A 20069-nucleotide genomic window follows, 5' to 3' on the forward strand; every position below is an offset into this window, starting at 1 on the left:
TATTCCTCAGTGTAGCGCATCGTTTAAGATCACGTTACAAGTTTATTTCTTTTTCCTTGTATAGTAGGGACCACTCTATTTCCGGCGCGTGCTTCACGAGTGTGATTGCTTATTTCCTTTATCCTTTGTTCAAGCTCGTCTTGTGTTTGTTCCTATCTCATGGAGCCGTTCCAAATTATGTAGTCTGGTCGTAAATATACTGCTTTCTGACAATGCGGAATTTGAAATGTTAGACATCGCTGGATTATTCACAACTTCCTTAAGTGACGATGTGCCACACTTCCTTCTCCCAGAAGTAGTTGAATATCCGTTTAGTGAATATATTTACACCAAGAATGAGCAAAGATAAAACTCAAAACAGTATTTTCTACTACGGACAAACATTGTATTGAACGTTGGCAAAGAAGATTATTACTAATACAAACTTATTTAGAATGACAGCTTACGGGAAATATTCAGTATTATATTCTACACAATGTAGGGGTACCGAAATAATGCAGTGTAGGGGTTTGGTGCAAAATGTAAGGAAAGTAATGAAACATCCATGTCATCACAAAATACATTTTCGCACATCCCTGAAAGCCTAATGAAAAGCTCTAAGCTCTGCAATGGGTAGTGCTAACATCTCATGGGAAACAAACACCTTGATCATGATCTTCACGTCAGCTGGTTGTAGTGTGTGTTATGTGTGCAACAGCTGGTCTTGAGAAGAGTGTTAAGACTGTAGCGCCACCTCTGCACACTGTGAAACAACGTGAGTATAGAACAGTATATGAGTGCAGTACAGTTGACAAATGAATTACCATTGTCCCTCTAGCTTTTCACAGTATGAAATAACATCTTTGCAAACATGTATAAATGAAACAGTATTTTATATTGGGAGTCAACCGGATGAGACTGCGTTGTTTTTAATGGACTAGCCTACTATTCTGTGGATGCAGGCTCCAACCTTCATCTGGCCGTCCCTGATTTATGTTTCCGTGGTCTCCCTGAATTACTTCAAGCCAGTGCCGACATCGTTCATACTACAAAGTCACGGCCGACTATCTATATAGGTCGCCTTAGGGATTTAAAATGATCAGAGGCGCTGTACAACTTCCATAGAGATTACTGCCATGGGCGACATGCTTTTTTAACATGCCCAGGAAAGAAGCTAACGAAGACAATAACTAAAGGCTGTCCGAGGGGATCAGTGTGTGGTCTAGAGTTTTTTTATGCAGCACTGGAGCCCATAATACAGTCAGCATTTGCAGCTGACGTGCTGTTCTTCTCAAGTGATGTCTCCAGAAGAATTACAGAAGACAAATATAATGCAGCCCTCCACGAACTTGAGGGCTGGTGTCGAAGTGTTGGATTGTCACTAGCACGTCACAAAACAAGGTAGCCTACTTCCTACTAAAAGGAAGCCTAGTAAGAAACCCTAAAAAAATTAAATGATGTAACGACTAGGAGAAGTGCAGTAAGGAGATGTCTAGGGGCATTTCTGGACGAACGTCGTAACTTTCCACTTCATATGGAGGAAACAGGCAGAAAAGGTACAAACGTGATGAATAAAATTATAACTATTGCAAAGAGGCAATTTCTACTTCCATTCAAAACAATCAGAAAATACCTCCAATCTATATTAGGGTTAGTCATAGGATATGGTGCAAGTGTTTGGGTTCATAGACTGCAGCTAGTGAAGCCAGCCTCATTAGTGAGAAGAGTTTAGCGAGGAGTGCTACTAAGATTAACGGGCGCCTACTGCACTACCCCGAATAATGCTTTGTTAGCGATTCTAGGAATGTGCCCGCTGGACCAGGAAATGAGGTCAAGGGGCGGGCGGCTTTTACTGGTTGAAGAAAGGCATCAAATGCAAGTACGAAGCGTACTTGGAACTGAGCGAGGCCAGTTCGCAAACGGTAAAAAGATTGCATATGATATCTGTGGCAAAATGAATGGGCCAATTCAGGCACAGGCAGGAGAACATACGAATTTCTTCCTAACATCAGGGAGATATTAAAAAGGAGATTTCTTAACCCATATTCTTGACTGATACATTACCTGACTCGCCGTGGTCCACATGTTACGTATCTATAAAAAATCAAAAGACAGATGAGCGATAGCTAGGGCTGTGTGGGCCCACCAGAACACAGGCCGTGGGACTGCTCGCTCTGTGAAGACACGGCGGCTAATGGACATCACGTGGATCCTAAAGTAGCAGTAAGGAGCGAGTCGAGCTGCCGCATCTTGGACGATACTTCTTGACTGCCGGAAGGCGTTCGATACAGTTCCGCACTGTCGCCTGATAAACAAAGTAAGAGCCTACGGAATATCAGACCAGCTGTGTGGCTGGATTGAAGAGTTTTTAGCAAACAGAACACAGCACGTTGTTATCAACGGAGAGACGTCTACAGACGTTAAAGTAACCTCGGGCGTGCCACAGGGGAGTGTTATGGGACCATTGCTTTTCACAATATATATAAATGACCTAGTAGATAGTGTCGGAAGTTCCATGCGGCTTTTCGCGGATGATGCTGTAGTATACAGAGAAGTTGCAGCATTAGAAAATTGTAGCGAAATGCAGGAAGATCTGCAGCGGATAGGCACTTAGTGCAGGGAGTGGCAACTGACCCTTAACATAGACAAATGTAATGTATTGAGAATACATAGAAAGAAGGATCCTTTATTGTATGATTATATGATAGCGGAACAAACACTGGTAGCAGTTACTTCTGTAAAATATCTGGGAGTATGCGTGCGGAACGATTTGAAGTGGAATGATCATATAAAATTAATTGTTGGTAAGGCGGGTACCAGGTTGAGATTCATTGGGAGAGTCCTTAGAAAATGTAGTCCATCAACAAAGGAGGTGGCTTACAAAACACTCGTTCGACCTATACTTGAGTATTGCTCATCAGTGTGGGATCCGCACCAGATCGGGTTGACGGAGGAGATAGAGAAGATCCAAAGAAGAGCGGCGCGTTTCGTCACAGGGTTATTTGGTAACCGTGATAGCGTTACGGAGATGTTTAACAAACTCAAGTGGCAGACTCTGCAAGAGAGGCGCTCTGCATCGCAGTGTAGCTTGCTCGCCAGGTTTCGAGAGGGTGCGTTTCTGGATGAGGTATCGAATATATTGCTTCCCCCTACTTATACCTCCCGAGGAGATCACGAATGTAAAATTAGAGAGATTAGAGCGCGCACAGAGGCTTTCAGACAGTCGTTCTTCCCGCGAACCATACGCGACTGGAATAGGAAAGGGAGGTAACGACAGTGGCACGTAAAGTGCCCTCAGCCACACACCGTTGGGTGGCTTGCGAAGTATAAATGTAGATGTAGATGTAGATACTGCAGCCGCAGCGTCCAGGAAGGCCAAGGAAGACTTCACGAGGCGTTCAACTATAAATCATGAAGCTGCCATCGAATCTGGGTAACATACTATGCAGATGGAGGAAAGATGACTGAGGTCGGCGACCACCGAATGAAATAGTGTCCCAAGAATCTACATTGCCTTGGTGCGTACGACCCTGAAAGTATGGACTTGTAACATTGATGGGTGGAATTACTCGCTACAGTGGAAACGCTACTCACTTGCTGCCCGATGCCTGAGGAATCAGGCAGACAATGGCTGTCGACCGGGGTGGTATGAGAGCGGATCCTGTAGTGGAAACAGTCATCTACAAGCTAAATGCACCAGAATAAATGAACTGGTTAAGGATTTCATTGTACTTTTGTAGTAGTAAAAGCAGTTGTAGTATTTTAAAAATTAAGTATCAGAAATAAACAGTTAATATATAAATTTATTACTGTCCAAGGAAATGTGATTTGTAGGGACTATTTTAGCTTTTCAGATAAAAGGCTGTAATTATCAAGAATAAATAAATACCTGACCCATCCTTGTCAAACTAGACCTGTATGTATGTAAATGTCTGGATATATGAAGTAGATATTTTTATTTTCTAACTTTCATACTACGACCGTCTAATATCAGTGTAAAGTGATCCACGGATGAATTAAACTGCAAATAATACAAGTTTGAATGATTGTGCTCTGTCGGGAGGAAGACTGAGAAAGAGGCATAATAGTTTTTGTCATCTACCTTTCCATTGGTCTGATTCAGTCCTTCATTTTTCTCTATCTTTTGCTAATGTTTTCATCTCTATTAAACTCCCACACCCAAAATACTCTATAATCTATGTAATTGGTTCTGCATATCTCATCCTTTGTTTGTGACCACTAGTTTTCCATTGTAATGCTGCTTCCAAACACAAAATACTCGTAACTACAGCTGAAGACCGTGGCAGATAAACCACTAACCTGTCCCTTCTTCTGGAAGGATTTTTCCATGTACTACTTTCCTCACATATTATTTTCAGTACTTCTTTAATTCGCACATTGTAAGTCTTCTTAATTTTTAACACTGTTCCACAGTACCATTTTTCAAACGCTTCCAGTTCTTTCTTCTCTTGGTTTCCTATCGTCCAAATGGCTCAAATGGCTCTGAACACTATGGGACTTAACATCTGAGGTCATCAGTCCCCTATAACTTAGAACTACTTAAACCTAACTAACCTAAGGACATCACATCCACATCCGAGGCAGGATTCGAACCTGCGACCGTATCGGTCGCGTGGTTTCAGACAGAAGCGCCTAGAACCGCTCGGCCATATCGCCCACTTTTTACTTCCAAGAAGTTACTGAAGTACACTTTCATCGTCTGTGCCAAGCTACTCCTGATATCCTTCTTGCTTCCTTTCCTCCCTGATAGCGGGTTGTTTTCACTACCTCCTCTTCTGTATAGTTTCCAGTTTTGGTGTACACATGTCGTTATTCCCCTATCTTCTACACTTCATCGTAATTCTTCCAGTATTATAGCACAGGTTATTTAAGAACATGATAATTAAAGCTTTGCTGCGCACATCTGATAAGGATTCAGTCAGGAGAAATGGTTCGATAAGCATATTCAAGTTACTGTTTTTAACAGCCTTCGAACGACCAATTGAAATGGGAACAGATAGCTAATTTTATTCCCTTAATACAAAAGTTTTTCTTTCCACAAATTAGAAATAGTCTCATTATTTCAGAATTAAAGAGAAAAGGCTTGTCTTCACCATGACAACTGCACTCCAACACGGAACACAAATCACAGGTTGTCACATCTCCAATACGTATGCTGTACTCTACAACAGAAAATGGGGGGGGGGGGGGGGGCTACCCGTAAATCTTTTTGTACTCTGTTCTTCATAAATTTAACCGACACTATAGAATCCCAGACTTGCCCTTCTCCACCTGATACGTGTAAAGATACATTGCCAGTTGTTTTTTCCTGTTTTGATAACAGCTTCTTGAAGACAAGCGCATTTTCTGTTACTAGCTTTTCAGTAATAATGTGCTGGAGATGTAGAGCACAGAGATGGGAGATTATTTCGCTGAATCGCCAATAGATGCGTTCTCACTGACATTACGTGGACAAGGAGCGGCGTTGGCGCCAAAGAACCAGCGATAAATTATGGATCCCTTTACACATTTTGACGGATTTCATATGCGTAAGTACCTCCTCAAAAATTCCCTTTATTTTGTGATCTGACTCTGTGTTAGCGAGGGACGGAAAGTACTCCGAAAATTTACTCCGTCAGAAATATTTAACATTCCAAATGCACCTCCCCCGTCCCAGTGCTAATGAGCATAATATAGTCGTAATCTACACTGTACTGTCCTTTTATGGTTTTCGCAGCGACATCGGCTTATGGTTTGTTAATTTGTAATATGGTCAAAGGGTCATTTGTACGTATTTATTGAAATGACGTGTAGTGAGTGAGGTTACGGGCTATGTGTACAGTATTTATTTATAAGTAACTTTACAGGACGTTGTCTTACTGACAGTGAACATATTATTATTTAATTCTAATCATACCAGGAGTTATACATTGAAATTCAGTTTTTTAGTTATTCGTGCTGACAGTTTTTACGTCAAAACATCATTCGTGGAACAGAAGCTCTCATCCAGAAGAAATGATTTTAGACCAGATTTAAATTTTGCAATGATACTTTACGTCGCTGGATGAACGATCAAAGGTTGCCGTGGCAGCACATTGAACTCCGTCACAAACCACCGACGGGACTGGTAAGAGTGAAAAGGTCCTTTTTCCCACTGTTGTAGGTGCATTTATGTTTATTTTTCTGTGTAATGGATTATTTATGATGAGTTTCATTAGCGAGTGTATCCGTTATGAAGGAATGGATAAAATGTCTAATCCGTTCAACTATTCGCTTCAGTGGAATCATTACTTTGTTTTTAAGTATAACACTAATGATATATTTAAAATGTTAGATGTTGATTAGTTGTTTCCAAAATTACTAAGTAAACGAGGAACAGATGTTGCGGAATCTTGTTGTTTAATCAGTTGAGGAATATGTTTCTCAGAATTAAATTATTCTTCAATAACACAAAGATTGTAAAACTGACCCGCATCCTCCAGTTTGTAGGAAGTTCCACATAAAATGAAATTTGCAGTTCCACTTTACCTTGAAGACTGTTTGAAAGATGTAGTAACTGAAAACGTTCGGACGCTCTACTCTTCGCGCAAATTACCTGTGTGGTAGGTACAGTACACTCCTTGTACGCTTGAACACTTGTGACTGTAATGTTGCGCATCTAAGACCAGAAAGAATCCTACAAACGTACGATGAATGTAAACATTAGGCTTCGTGGTAGTTATAACATTGGATGCTGGAGTAGGTGTGCTCTTGATAGGCACATTCAGGTTGTTTAATGGTACGTGTGTCAGTGAATGTTGCCGGTGTGGCCAACCGCTTGATAGGTCTGTAGGGGTCGCTCAGTGCTACTTGTCACAGTGGTGTTGTAACAAATGATGGTTTTATCGGTGAGTTGGAGCAACAACATTTTCTGTCGTCTGAGCTGGCAGTTGTCTACGACGTTTCTGAAGACATACACTCTCCTCCCGTCTTCTGCTCTTATTAGAAATGGTTCAAATGGCTCTAAGCACTATGGGACTTAACATCTGAGGTCATCAGTCTCCTAGACTTAGGATTACTTAAACGTAACTAACCTAAGGACCTCACACACATCCATGCCCGAGGCAGGATTCGAACCAGCGACGGTAGCAGCAGCGCGGTTCCGGACTTAAGCGCCTAGAACCTCTCGGCCACTCTTATTAGAAGAACACCGGGTTTGCTGACAGGTACTTACCACAGTGGATGCAGGAGAAACCGCGGACTTGATAAGAATGATGGTGCTGATGCATTCTGGTACTTGCCGCAGTGAAATGTTAAAGCAGACATGCAAGTGATAAGTACAGGGACGTTGATTACTGGTGCTTGTCTGAATACATGCTGGTGCAGCCCAGCTTGTGACACGTACAGTTAGCTTGCTCACCTGTACTTGTCTCTGTGGACAGTACTTCAGGACTGCTCATGGTAAATGCAGGGTTATTCATCTGCCCCTACCCATGGGTTTTTTTATAATACCCTGAAAAAGCACACTCCCACATTTTCATATTCTCTCGGTCGATAAGCGCAAAGTATTAGTCCTTCAGAAAAGATAACGGTCCTATTTGCAGGGAATTTTGTAGCCAACTACGTTTTTGATAGAGGCAAAAGTTTTCGAGCTATTCAAGAAAAACGAGTGTGAAGGTAACTTTTGTACGTTTTCATTGAATAATTCGAGAACTAAGACCCCTAGCGGAAACGTATTCGAGCTCAAAATTCAACTAAATCAAGTTTCCTATAAAAAGATCCTGTTTCTTTTTTCTGTAGGAGTAACAGTTTGCGCATAGCGAGGGAGAGGATATGAAAATCCTGTTCATGGTACGTGAAGGCGTTACAGGTTGCATAAAACCCAGCGATAGGGACAGGCGAATCACCGTGTATAATGATGTAGCTTAATGGCACTTCTTACGGTGGATGCTGGCATAGCTGTGTGCATGATAAGTTCAATGGTAGTGTTTATCAATACCGGTCATAGTGAGACTGGTTAAGCTATGTATATGATGAATGTGATGAGGTAACTTACTGCCCGCATCTCGCTTCCCACGCCTGGCTTCCCGGGTTAGATTCCCGGCGGGGTCAGGGATTTTCTCTGCCTCGTGATGGCTGGGTGTTGTGTGCTGTCCTTAGGTTAGTTAGGTTTAAGTAGTTCTAAGTTCTAGGGGATTGATGACCATAGATGTTAAGTCCCATAGTGCTCAGAGCCATTTGAACCATTTTTGAGGTAACTTACTATTACTTGTCAGAGATGGTACTGATGTAGGCCAGCTTGTGATTAATAGAAAGAGGCTGCTTAGTGGTATCGACGCTGGTGGAGTTTACAATGTAACAAGTAAAATTCAGTAGCTAACTAGTACTAGCCACAGTGTATGCTAGCATAGTTGTGCACCGTACGAGTATAATGAAGTAACTTACTGGTACTTGCTACAATAGATCCTTGGGTATCCTAGCTTATCTGCCTGAGCATCTCATAGGAATCATAAGGCTGTTTAAAAGTATTTGCGACAGTGAATGTTGGAGTAGATGTGCACTTGATAAGTATGAGGAGGTCGCTTACTGGTACTTTGCACAGTGGACAGATGTGCAGGTGATAATGAGATGGTTTACTGTAACTTGTTACACTAGACGTTGTTCAGTCCAGTTTGTGACACGTACGAGGGTCACTCCAAAAGAGATGCACACTACTTTGGTAAAAATACAGTTTTCGTTCAGCATGTGTGAAAGTTTTCCCGTGTGTAGATACAGCCTTCCCGCTTGTTTTCAAACTTAGTTCAACCTGGTCCCGTGAGCGCGGCCGTCACAGCATGTCTTCAAGATGGCTGCTACACTTGACGTTCGTCAGAAGCAACGTCCTGTGTAGAACTCCTGTGCTGTGAAAACGAGACAGTGGAAAACATCCACAAGAGGTTGAAAAAGGTGTATGGAGATGCTGCTGTCGATCGCAGTATAGTTACTCGGTGGGCAAGCAGGTTACGTGATGAAAGCGGTCACGGCAATATTGAGGATTGTCCTCGCAGCGGCAGGCCTCGTACTGCACACACTCCAGACAATGTGCAGAGAGTTAACGAATTGGTGACTGCTGACAGACGCATCACAGTGAACGAATTGTCACGCAATGTGAGGATAGAGGAAGGTAGTGTTTGCAGAATACTGAAAGTGTTGGCGTTAAAAAAGGTTTGTGCCAGGCGGGTTCTCAGGAAGTTGACAGTAGCTCACAAAGAAACAAGAAAAACGGTATGTAGCGAACTTTTGGAACAGTACGAGAATGCTGGTGATGAATTTCTTGGAATAATTGTGACAGGTGATTAAACATGGCTCTATCATTTTTCACCAGAGACGAAGAGGCAACTAATGGAGTGGCATCATGCAAATTCACCCAAGAAAAGAAATTCAAAACCACACTTGTTGCTGGAAAAGTTATCGCTACGTTGTTTTTCGATCCCGAATGACTCTTGCTTGTGGACATCATGCCAAGTCGAACCACCATAAATTCTGATGCGTATGTGACGACACTGAGGAAACTTCAAACTCGACTGAGTCGTGGTCGACCACATCGCCAAAAGTAGGATGTTTTGCTGTTGCACGATAATGCAAGGCCACATGTCAGTCAAAAAACCATGGAAGCGATCACAAAACTCGGATGGACAACACTGAAACACCCGCCTTACAGTCCTGACCTGGCTCCATGTGACTATCATCTCTTTGGGAAACTGAAAGTCTCTCTTCGTGGAACAAGGTTTGAAGATGATGCACGCTGCCAAACAGTGGCTCCAACAGGTTGGTCCAGAATTTTACCGTGCAGGTATACAGGCGCTGATTCCAAGATGGCGTAAGGCAGTTGAGAGGGATAGAAATTATGTGGAGAAATGAAAATATTGTTCCTAAACGATGTATCTACACACTGTAAAACTTTAAAACATGCAGAAAAATGATGGATTTTTAAAAAAGTGTGCATTTCTTTTGGAGTGACCCTCGTATAATGAACTTGCTAACTTGAACTTGTTGTATTGGGTGTCTGTGCAGCAGTGCACACGAGGTAGATTTATTGGCACTTGTGACAGTGGGTGCACGTGTAGCTGTGTACATAATGAATGTAATCAGGTAGCTTACTGGTGCCTGTGGCAGTGGACGGTGGTGTAGCTACGTGCAAGGTAAGTACAGAGGGGCCACTCACTGGTACTTGTGGCAGTGGACGGTGGTGTAGCTGCGTGCAAGGTAAGTACAGAGGGGCCACTCACTGGTACTTGTGGCAGTGGACAGTGGTGTAGCTGCGTGCAAGGTAAGTACAGAGGGGCCACTCACTGGTACTTGTGGCAGTGGACGGTGGTGTAGCTGCGTGCAAGGTAAGTACAGAGGGGCCACTCACTGGTACTTGTGGCAGTGGACGGTGGTGTAGCTGCGTGCAAGGTAAGTACAGAGGGGCCACTTACTGGTACTTGTCGCAGTGGATGCTCTTGTAGCCGAGCTCGCAGTCGGGGTCCTCCTTCCAGCGGAAGACGTCCGCGTTGACGGAGGCCAGCATGAAGCCGACGTCGTAGTTGAATCCCACAGCACCGCAGCGGATGGCCTCCAGCGAGGCGGGGCCACACTGGTACGAGCCGCTGGAGTCGTCCGCGTCTGCAGGCACAGCCGTCATGCATTGATGAAGTCCCAGGCCGACAGCAGCCTGACCCGTAAATCAGCTGATACTGAAGATGTGACGTTACGCAAAACAATCCCAAGAAGACTATGGGTACTGGAAGCTACTTCCATACATAATTTGTATGTTTCAGTCTGGTGCGTGAACCGATGTCGGATGGTAGCAATACAGGGTGTTACAAAAAGGTACGGCCATACTTTCAGGAAACATTCCTCACACACAAATAAAGAAAAAATGTTATGTGGACATGTGTCCGGAAACGCTTAATTTCCATGTTGGAGCTCATTTTAGTTTCGTCAGAATGTACTGTACTTCCTCGATTCAACGCCAGTTGGCCCAATTGAAGGAAGGTAATGTTGACTTCGGTGCTTGTGTTGACATGCGACTCACTGCTCTACAGTACTAGCATCAAGCACATCAGTACGTAGCGTCAACAGGTTAGTGTTCATCACGAACGTGGTTTTGCTGTCAGTGCAATGTTTACAAAAGCGGAGTTGGCAGATGCCCATTTGATGTATGGATTAGCACGGGGCGATAGCCGTGGCGCGGTACGTTTGTATCGAGACAGATTTCCAGAACGAAGGTGTCCCGACAGGAAGACGTTCGAAGCAATTGATCGGCGTCTTAGGGAGCACGGAACATTCCAGCCTATGACTCGCGACTGGGGAAGACCTAGAACGACGAGGACACCTGCAATGGACAAGGCAATTGTTCGTGCAGTTAACGATAACCCTAATGTCAGCGTCAGAGAAGTTGCTGCTGTACAAGGTAACGTTGACCACGTCACTGTATCGAGAGTGCTACAGGAGAACCAGTTGTTTCCGTACCATGTACAGCGTGTGCAGCCACTATCGGCAGCTGATTGGCCTCCACGGGTACACTTCTGCGAATGGTTCATCCAACAATGTGTTAATCCTTATTTCAGTGCAAATGTTCTCTTTACGGATGAGGCTTCATTCCAACGTGATCAAATTGCAAATTTTCACAGTCAACATGTGTGGGCTGACGACAATCCGCACGCAATTGTGCAATCACGTCATCAACACAGATTTTCTGTGAAAGTTTGGGCAGGCATTGTTGGTGATGACTTGATTGGGCCCCATGTTCCTCCACCTACGTTCAATGGAGCACGTTATCATGATTTCATACGGGATACTCTACCTGTGCTGCTAGAACATGTGCCTTTACAAGTACGACACAACATGTAGTTCATGCACGATGGAGCTCCTACACATTTCAGTCGAAGTGTTCGTACGCTTCTCAACAACAGATTCGGTGACCGATGGATTGGTAGAGGCGGACCAATTCCATGGCCTCCACGCTCTCCTGACCTCAACTCTCTTGACTTTCATTTATGGGGGCATTTGAAAGCTCTTGTCTACGCAACCCCGGTACCAAATGTAGAGACTCTTCGTGCTCGTATTGTGGACGGCTGTGATGCAATACGCCATTCTCCAGGGCTGCATGAGCGCATCAGGTATTCCATGCGACGGTGGGTGGATGCATGTATCCTCGCTAACGGAGGACATTTTAAACATTTCCTGTAACAAAGTGTTTGAAGTCACGCTGGTACGTTCTATTGCTGTGTGTTTCCATTCCATGATTAATGTGATTTGATGAGAAGTAATAAAATGAGCTCTAACATGGAAAGTAGGCGTTTCCGGACACATGTCCAGGTAACATATTTTCTTTCTTTGTGTGTGAGGAATGTTTCCTGAAAGTTTGGCCGTACCTTTTTGTAACACCCTGTATATTTGTAAATGACAGCAACGACACACACCTGGCGTCTAGGGATCATTCAGTGAATGGAGTGTGCGTGGTGGACATCAAGCAGAGCCCTCACAGAGACACCCAGTCGCTGAATTTCGGGACGCTCTGTCTGACGTGCTGAAAACATTTGGGAGGTATCGTGGCCGATTATTCAGTGACACATTGTGCTAAATCTGTAGAGCAAGACCTAAATCGTCTTGTCAATTTTTTATATTAAGGAAACTAAAATAAACCACCAGCAGTAACACCCTCTTCAAAACCAAAAATCAATAAGGATCCCTTCTACGGATCAAGCAAATAACAACTAATTCCTATAATCAGAGTTTCCTTCGACTCTATACCCGCACAGATGTTCCATGTCGAAGTCGGCTGTTAGCAAAGGAGGAGAGGATGGTCGACTGGACTGAACGGTCTTCTCCTCACTCGGCGAGTCGAGAACTCCCTGCTGAACGGCCGGGCGCCGGCTTGTCTAGCCCCGGGAGGAGGGGTATTTACGGGACTATTCGCACATACGTGATCGCCAGAAATAGTTCGCTGATCGTCGCGCCCCCTTCCTCTGCTACTGGTTGATGCTCTCTGCTGGACGTTGGCCGCAGCCACGTGTTTGTTGTCAACTGTAGTACTTACAACCCGCATCGCTGGTCTGTCTGCAGTGTTGCCTCTGCAGTAGGCGTCTGTGGTGGCTGCAGCACATTTTAATGGAGACTGATTCGGGCTTGCATCAGTACGTGCTCTTTGCGTTCCGTAGAGCCACATATGTGCTTAACAAACGTTATTATCAGGTGGAAACAGACGGAATGGGTCCATGATGGACGGGGGGGGGGGGTGGGGGGGTGGGGGGGGGGGGGGCGAGAGATGGACGGATAAGATGTGTTCACAGAAGTACCTCCATTTTCATAGCTTCTTCTTTTCTGTTTTATGTACTATTGCGGCGAAGCGCCGTAAAACGATCCTGCCTTGGAGGCGGTTAAGTGGGAGATGTGTCTCAGAGCTGGATAGTGACAGATGGTGACGCGAGACTGGACGCGCACGTAGTTTATGTATCAGCCGATAGAGAACAATACTGGTTAGGGGGACTGTGATTTTACTTTCGGTTGTGCCCACTAGAGTGCACTACAGTAATAGAATGTTTTTCATAAACTGTTCTAGTATTTTCATAAAGTGTTATTATGTCTTTTTGTGTATGTAAAATGTTATAATTGTGTTTTAGCAGTATGAATGATGCGTGAGTGTGGTTTAAGGTTAATATGAAGATAATTGTTTAACGAGTTATGTAGTAGGATTTAGTGTGGGAACATTTCGAAGAAGTACGGATATGGGCAAAGGGGATTTTTGTAGACTAGATTTGTAAAGTAAGTTTATGGTAAAAGGGAAAGTTAATTCAGATATAAATAACAATAGTAAATAACTTTATGCATAAGCAAAACTTCAGCATATTAGATAATTACGTCGGTGAAAGGTGCAGTCGTTAGGTTTACTATTTTGCCATTGGTTATTGATGAAAAGCGCGGATTGACGCGGGAGAATGTTGTTTTGCTATTGGTTGTTGAGTAAACTGACCAATGGTAAAGCAATATTCTTCGCGCGTTTTTCTCTGCTGGTAGAGAAGACTGATATTGGCTGTTGAGTAAACTGACCAATGGTAAAGCAATATTTTTCGTGCGTTTTTCTCTGCTGGTAGAGAAGACTTAGAGTGCTCGAGAGAAGAGTCGACACCTAGCCATGAAACAGATCGGACGTGTGTAGTAGTAGTTCCGATGGAAACGATAAGTTGCCGGATCTAGCAGTGTTTCATACATCAAAAGTGTGGTAAAGTGACGGCATAATTATTCCGATGTGTATGTAGGAATTTCGGAAATTTTAAGTGAATTTTGTGACGAGATAAGACATATATTCCTCGGGGCGCATTGAGCAGGTCGGTGGCTAAAAAACTGTGACTGCATTTGGTACCGACCGACTTAATATTCGATCTAGAGCCATCAGTATTTTTGTAGCTATTACGTTTTCGGGAAATGCAACACCATAAACTTCCTAACGTGAGTGAAAAGGATTGTGAGTAACTGTGTTAAGACTAGCACGGGCTTGGCAGTGATACTTGTTCACCTAAGTTTCAGGATATATTAACTGAGGACAAAATTTCCAACCTTTCATTTCATATGAAAACTTTCTCCCGAAGCGTAGATTAGTGACTTTAATTGCAGCCTGGTTCACGTCGAAGTACAGTAGGTTTCACTCGGCTTCCCTACTTATGATCTGCTGAGACAATGTTCACAGGTAGGTGCATGTCCGTCGTAAAGGGACGGAAAGAACCGCGCCGCCGCACTATGACGATCTATTATCCATGGCTATGTAGAGAAGCCATCGAAATATATAAACATGGAGATAATTTTAACAGAAAAGAAGAAGCTGTGAAATTCAGCGAAATATGGACAGTGGCGCTGTAGAATCGATGAGAAGTTTTTACCTTTGACGTACTATGATGGATAGTTATATTTTAACCTTGACAAGATTTATCTCTGCTATCATGTGAAATCCAGACCACGTCCACTTTCCTCGGTACTTAGGCCGTTCTTCGACGTCCGACTCGTCAGTCGGCAAGACTCAGCACAACCAGGAGCACCTCCGAAGACGTCCAGCGTAGCTTTGGACGAAACGTCAGGTGTAGAAGAGTTCCATGGACCACGGCCATAAAACCCGGAAGAAATCTCGGCATTCTGTGATGAGTCAAGCGAATTATTGCTTTCCCCTACACACGTCTGACATAATGATCACAATGAAGAAATCCGAGAACTGTAGCTAATACAGAGCTTTATTCAGAGTCATCCTTCCTTTGCGCCATTCGTGAATGGAAACGTGAACGCGGGAAATATAGTGATCTGAAAGTACACTCCGCCACACACCGTCAGATATCTTGTAGGGTATAGATGTAGATGTAGGTGCAAAAGTGTTGTTGGCAAGATACCTAGATATGGTATGTATATGTCGTCATTTTCAGTTTGGTGTGTTTTTAATGTTGGAATTCAAGTATTTCGCATTGTCTAGTACAATATTTTTATAGTTTTCATAGGTATTAATGTAACAATGATTCTGGCATTACAATATCTTCTGATGGGAGCAAACATACTACAGAGCTCGTTGGACTGGTATACATTAACTGTCGGCTTTTCGAACATACGGAAAAGGGAGTAGTGTATAAGAAGGATGAGCTTATGTTCTCAGTGTGAATGACTTGATTTCTCATTCTACACGTTATAGAAGATGTTCGGATGGTCTTTTAGGGAACAGAGTGCAACCGGCTGCAGAATGTGATGCGCATTGAAACGAACGGCGCGTCTCATCTGGGAGGACGAGAAATGCGAGAGTTCTCTGCAGCATACGCAAGGAGAGAAATACAGAGTGTAACAGGTATAACTGCAGATACTGTTATATCTGGTACACTAATATATACACATCAGTGTGTTGGTTGTTCTTCTCTACACCGAACAGCCTCCCCTCAAACATCTCACACACTTTACGATCTGATGTTTTCTGCACGGCCGTAGCGGCACCAATAAATGGACTACGCCGTCAGTATAGACTAACTGTTCTGCATCCATGTGTTACAATTGAACATCTGACCTGCTGCCCAGGGGATAATAAGCGTTAATGTCTTGCTCTTGTAACCTGCACTTGGAGTTACTAACCGCCCTAAAAATATATTACTCCTAATAGGTATAATTGTAGACTCTTCTCAGTCACCAGTAGAAATATCTGCACTTATCCCTGTTGCACCCCATTTATAGAAAACACTGAGTGAAAGCACCACTGATTTGGCGTGCTCTCTTAGTTTCCGTATGCAGGGCGGATTTCTTCTGTTTTGGATGATTCTTATAGGTGGCGCCATGCACCTGTCAGTACTGGCAGCCTAAAAAAATCATGTGGCCAAGTGAGTCATCAGGTTTTTTATACGCTTCGATGCTGAGGAAGTGGAGGAGCGAGGAAAAGAGAAGGTAAAAAGGATGCTGACAGTTTAATGGACAGATAACACAGTAGTAGGTTTCCGGTGGAAGTGGCGAAGAAAGCTGTATGCTGAAATCATTGAATAGAAGAAGGTAGAATATGATATAACAAATGTTAAGTTATCAGGTGGTAATTTCGTTGCTACCAGACGGTGTCGTAAACGGAAAAAAACTGCAGGAAGAGGCAGAAAGTGGATTATACCTAGTAAATTATTGGGGGTGTTGGGTGTAAACGCTACTCTGAAATGAAGAGCTTTAAGTGAGGAAACACACGACTTTTCGAATGCTACTGTGTCATCCTATTGCTTCAAACTCCATGTAAAACTACAGCAGTTATTTTCTTTTTCTTTCTTGCTGTGGGGCACTTACCGTTACAGTATGTCCCTCTGTTTCCGGCAGCGCACAATTAATTTCTAAACCGTAAGTCAGCGAGAGTCACTATTGCTGGCAAGTATGTCAAAACTGGCCTGACCCCGCGCCAGAAACCTCCGACGCCCTCTGGAATGTTGTTCTGCGCTACTGAACGATTAAGTCGGAATAGCAAATGCGGCGATATTCAGGCATTTCCTATTGTTATTCCGCCCTTGACTTCACGCCTCGACTTGGAGTGCCTTTTCCACGTCTCAAATCCTGTGTATGACACTGAATTGATTTTGGGTATGTGCTTCGTACTCAGTGTGAATAAGGTATAACACCCGCAACTGCATTCATAATTACAAGAGTTCTTTAGTGTTATAGGCTGTACTGTGCAGACAGTTTATTGTGACTGGATCCTGTTTAACATGGCGTGCAATTTAGATTTCAGCCACCGCAACTTTCTGAGCTGTCAGATATACAAATATTGAACATGAAAATAAATTGCTTGATACAGATTGTAATGGTACTTGAATTACGTACCCATTACGGCACCTCACCTGAACCTCTCGATACCAGTAATATTCTTATTGTGTTTCTGTAAAGTAGTTGACATATTGCTGAGACAACATTCAGATTTGATTTCATTAATGTGGAGGTACTTTGATACATCGATGTGTTTATATTGCAATGTTATTATTCGTATATGTATTCTTTCTTTTATCACTATGATCTTTGACGTAGTTGTAACTCTGATTTTTGGGCGCGTAGGCGATCATTAGAGTTAGTTGTTAGAGAGTCGGACCATGAGAAAGTCAAGTCTTGGACGTCATGTTGGAAAGACGCGTATTGTAGTCAGCTTATAAAATGTGAACTTTAACAGTGAGGAAGATGTTTTCAAGTATGTTTTGTATTGTGAAGTGATATTTTGTGTGTTACGTGATATTGCAGCAAAAGCAATTGAAAGGAAGTGTAACTTAAATTCGGAGTGCTGATTACTTTTTTACATCACCGTTGTCTTGCAAAAGTGCAATCTTCAAGAATGGTTTGTGAAGCGCATCTACAAAACTTTTGAATATAGCAGAATAAAACCTAGGCCTCTTTGCATCCGAACTTGGAATCATCACCACCTAGATTTTCGACGATTGAGCCATGATTATATAACGAGACCAGCGTGGGAAACAGGAAAAGATGAGTGCCTAGTTTATTCATTATTACATGAAATGACTTTATTAACGGTGCTCTAATGACACCTGCCACATAATAACTTTGCTGTTAGCCGAAAATGCAGTATTTAGCAGCGTGAGCAACACCACAATCATTATTAAATTTTGACGTTTGTTGTGGTGGGGTTGTTAGAAGGCGTACGGAGAAATCGACATAATTACTGGAGTAACACGAAGGACAATATCGGCAGCAACAGCGAGCTCGTAGTGAAGGGGAAAGAAGATGTTTAATTTCGTATAATCTCTGGGAAACGGCCTCACAAAAAAGGGACAAGCGCATTCTTCTCCGCGTTTCCTCCCCCGTTCCGTTCCTTCTGCAGCCCAGACAAATTTACTTTCATAAAACTTGTCCGCTGGCGGCTGCGTAATGCGACGTGTCTCCTGCGTGTTGTCGGCCCCGTCCGCGCCCACCCTCCTTGTCCCCAGTAGCTTCCACTGCCCCCCCCCCACCCACCCACGAACGCTCCTTCTTGCGATGAAGCTCTCACACCTCGGTGCCGGCGCCGCGAAGCTGGTACCAGCCCTGAATTGTGCGTGTAACTTTCAGCGGAAATACAGCCGTCTTTGTATTTCCTTTTCCCACTCACACCACCTCCCACCCCTGGCTCCTCTTTCACCCTCACCACAGCGGGCCCGTGACTCTATGGAGGTGGAGGAGGAAGAGCAGGAGGGGGAAGAGGAAAAAAAAAAAGAAACTAAAACGCTTTTTTGCACCCGCGAATGAGACTGCCCAACTTTGTTTCACCATTCTTTTCCAAACTTGGCTACGTGCCTGCAAATAAAAAAAGCGTGGTAGTGCGGGTACAGCAAGGTGGAAGGGGGAAAATAAAGCGGCGGGGGGGGGGGGGGGGAGCTACCGGGAGGGAAACAAGCAAGCAGCTGGGAAGGAAAAGTGAGGTAGGGGAGGGGAGGAGGGAGAGCGCTAGCGAAACGTTTACACGTACAAAAGGTGGCGTCGCGGCGCAGATTTCTGCCGCTAACCCCAGGCGCTCTGCCCGCCGCCTGACGCGCTCGATATAGCCGGCACAATATCTTCCGCGGCCGCCACAGCGCCGCGCCCGTCGCCCCTGGCGATCCACACCTCGCCGCCGCCCCCCCCCCCCCCCCCACCGCACGCGGCATTTCTCTGCGACCGGTAATAATACGGCGTGGTCGCTTGCGACGCCGGGCGTTTGCACGGCGAGAAACCAGTGCATGCCACACGACGTTACTTTACACACCTGCACTGCCGCCTTTTAAAACCGGAACACCAGGAAGGAGGGAAAAACCACAAAATTTTACTTCTTACGCGCGTACAGCGTCGTGTGAAGTGACGTGTACGTAGTTGAGGTGCAGACATCTACAGAAAGGTAACACACTACGGGTTTTCCTCTCTCTTCATCTTGAGGATTCTTTGCAGTTAATTGCTCGAAAAATTGGACGAAGAAACAACTAAGCTATGACGCCATGTGTTGACGTCAATGGTTCAAATGGTTCAAATGGCTCTGAGCACTATGGGACTCAACTGCTGTGGTCATAAGTCCCCTAGAACTTAGAACTACTTAAACCTAACTAACCTAAGGACAGCACACAACACCCAGCCATCACGAGGCAGAGAAAATCCCTGACCCCGCCGGGAATCGAACCCGGGAACCCGGGCGTGGGAAGCGAGAACGCTACCGCACGACCACGAGATGCGGGCCTTGACGTCAATGTATCTTTTATTCAATGACAAATACTAAGTAGAGAGGATATAAAATGTAGAGTGGCAGTGGTGAGGAAAGAGTTTCTGAAGAAGAGGAATTTGTTATCACCGAGTGTAAATTTAAGTGTCAGGAAGTTGAGCCGTGTATCGACTCGTGCTACACCTTGTCTTTAAATTGCATTGGTTTTCCTTTTCTTCCCCTGACATGTTTGTTTGATATGTTGTCTGTCATTCTGAATGCGAAAATATTTTGTTGAGCCCAACCTACATAGGTAGGAATGATCATCAAAATACAATAAGAGAAATCAGAGCTCCAACATAAAGCTTTAGCTGTTCGTTTTTCCCGAGCTCTGTTCGGGAGTGGAATAGTAGAGAGATAGTATGATTGTGGTTCGATGAACCCTCTGCCA

At 44.0% G+C, this 20069-nt stretch overlaps 1 protein-coding gene across 1 annotated transcript in view; it reads right to left on the reverse strand.

The window, feature by feature from the left end:
* LOC126094833 (hemocyte protein-glutamine gamma-glutamyltransferase-like) overlaps positions 1-20069 on the reverse strand; it is a 369792-nt gene that overhangs the window by 119588 nt on the left and 230135 nt on the right. The window contains exon 8 of the mRNA XM_049909430.1: positions 10419-10605. Coding sequence (XP_049765387.1) covers positions 10419-10605 — 187 coding nt within the window. The remainder of the gene's footprint in view (positions 1-10418; positions 10606-20069) is intronic.

The sequence above is a fragment of the Schistocerca cancellata genome, chromosome 8, assembly GCF_023864275.1.
Source record: "Schistocerca cancellata isolate TAMUIC-IGC-003103 chromosome 8, iqSchCanc2.1, whole genome shotgun sequence".
Classification (NCBI taxonomy): Eukaryota; Metazoa; Arthropoda; class Insecta; order Orthoptera; family Acrididae; genus Schistocerca; species Schistocerca cancellata.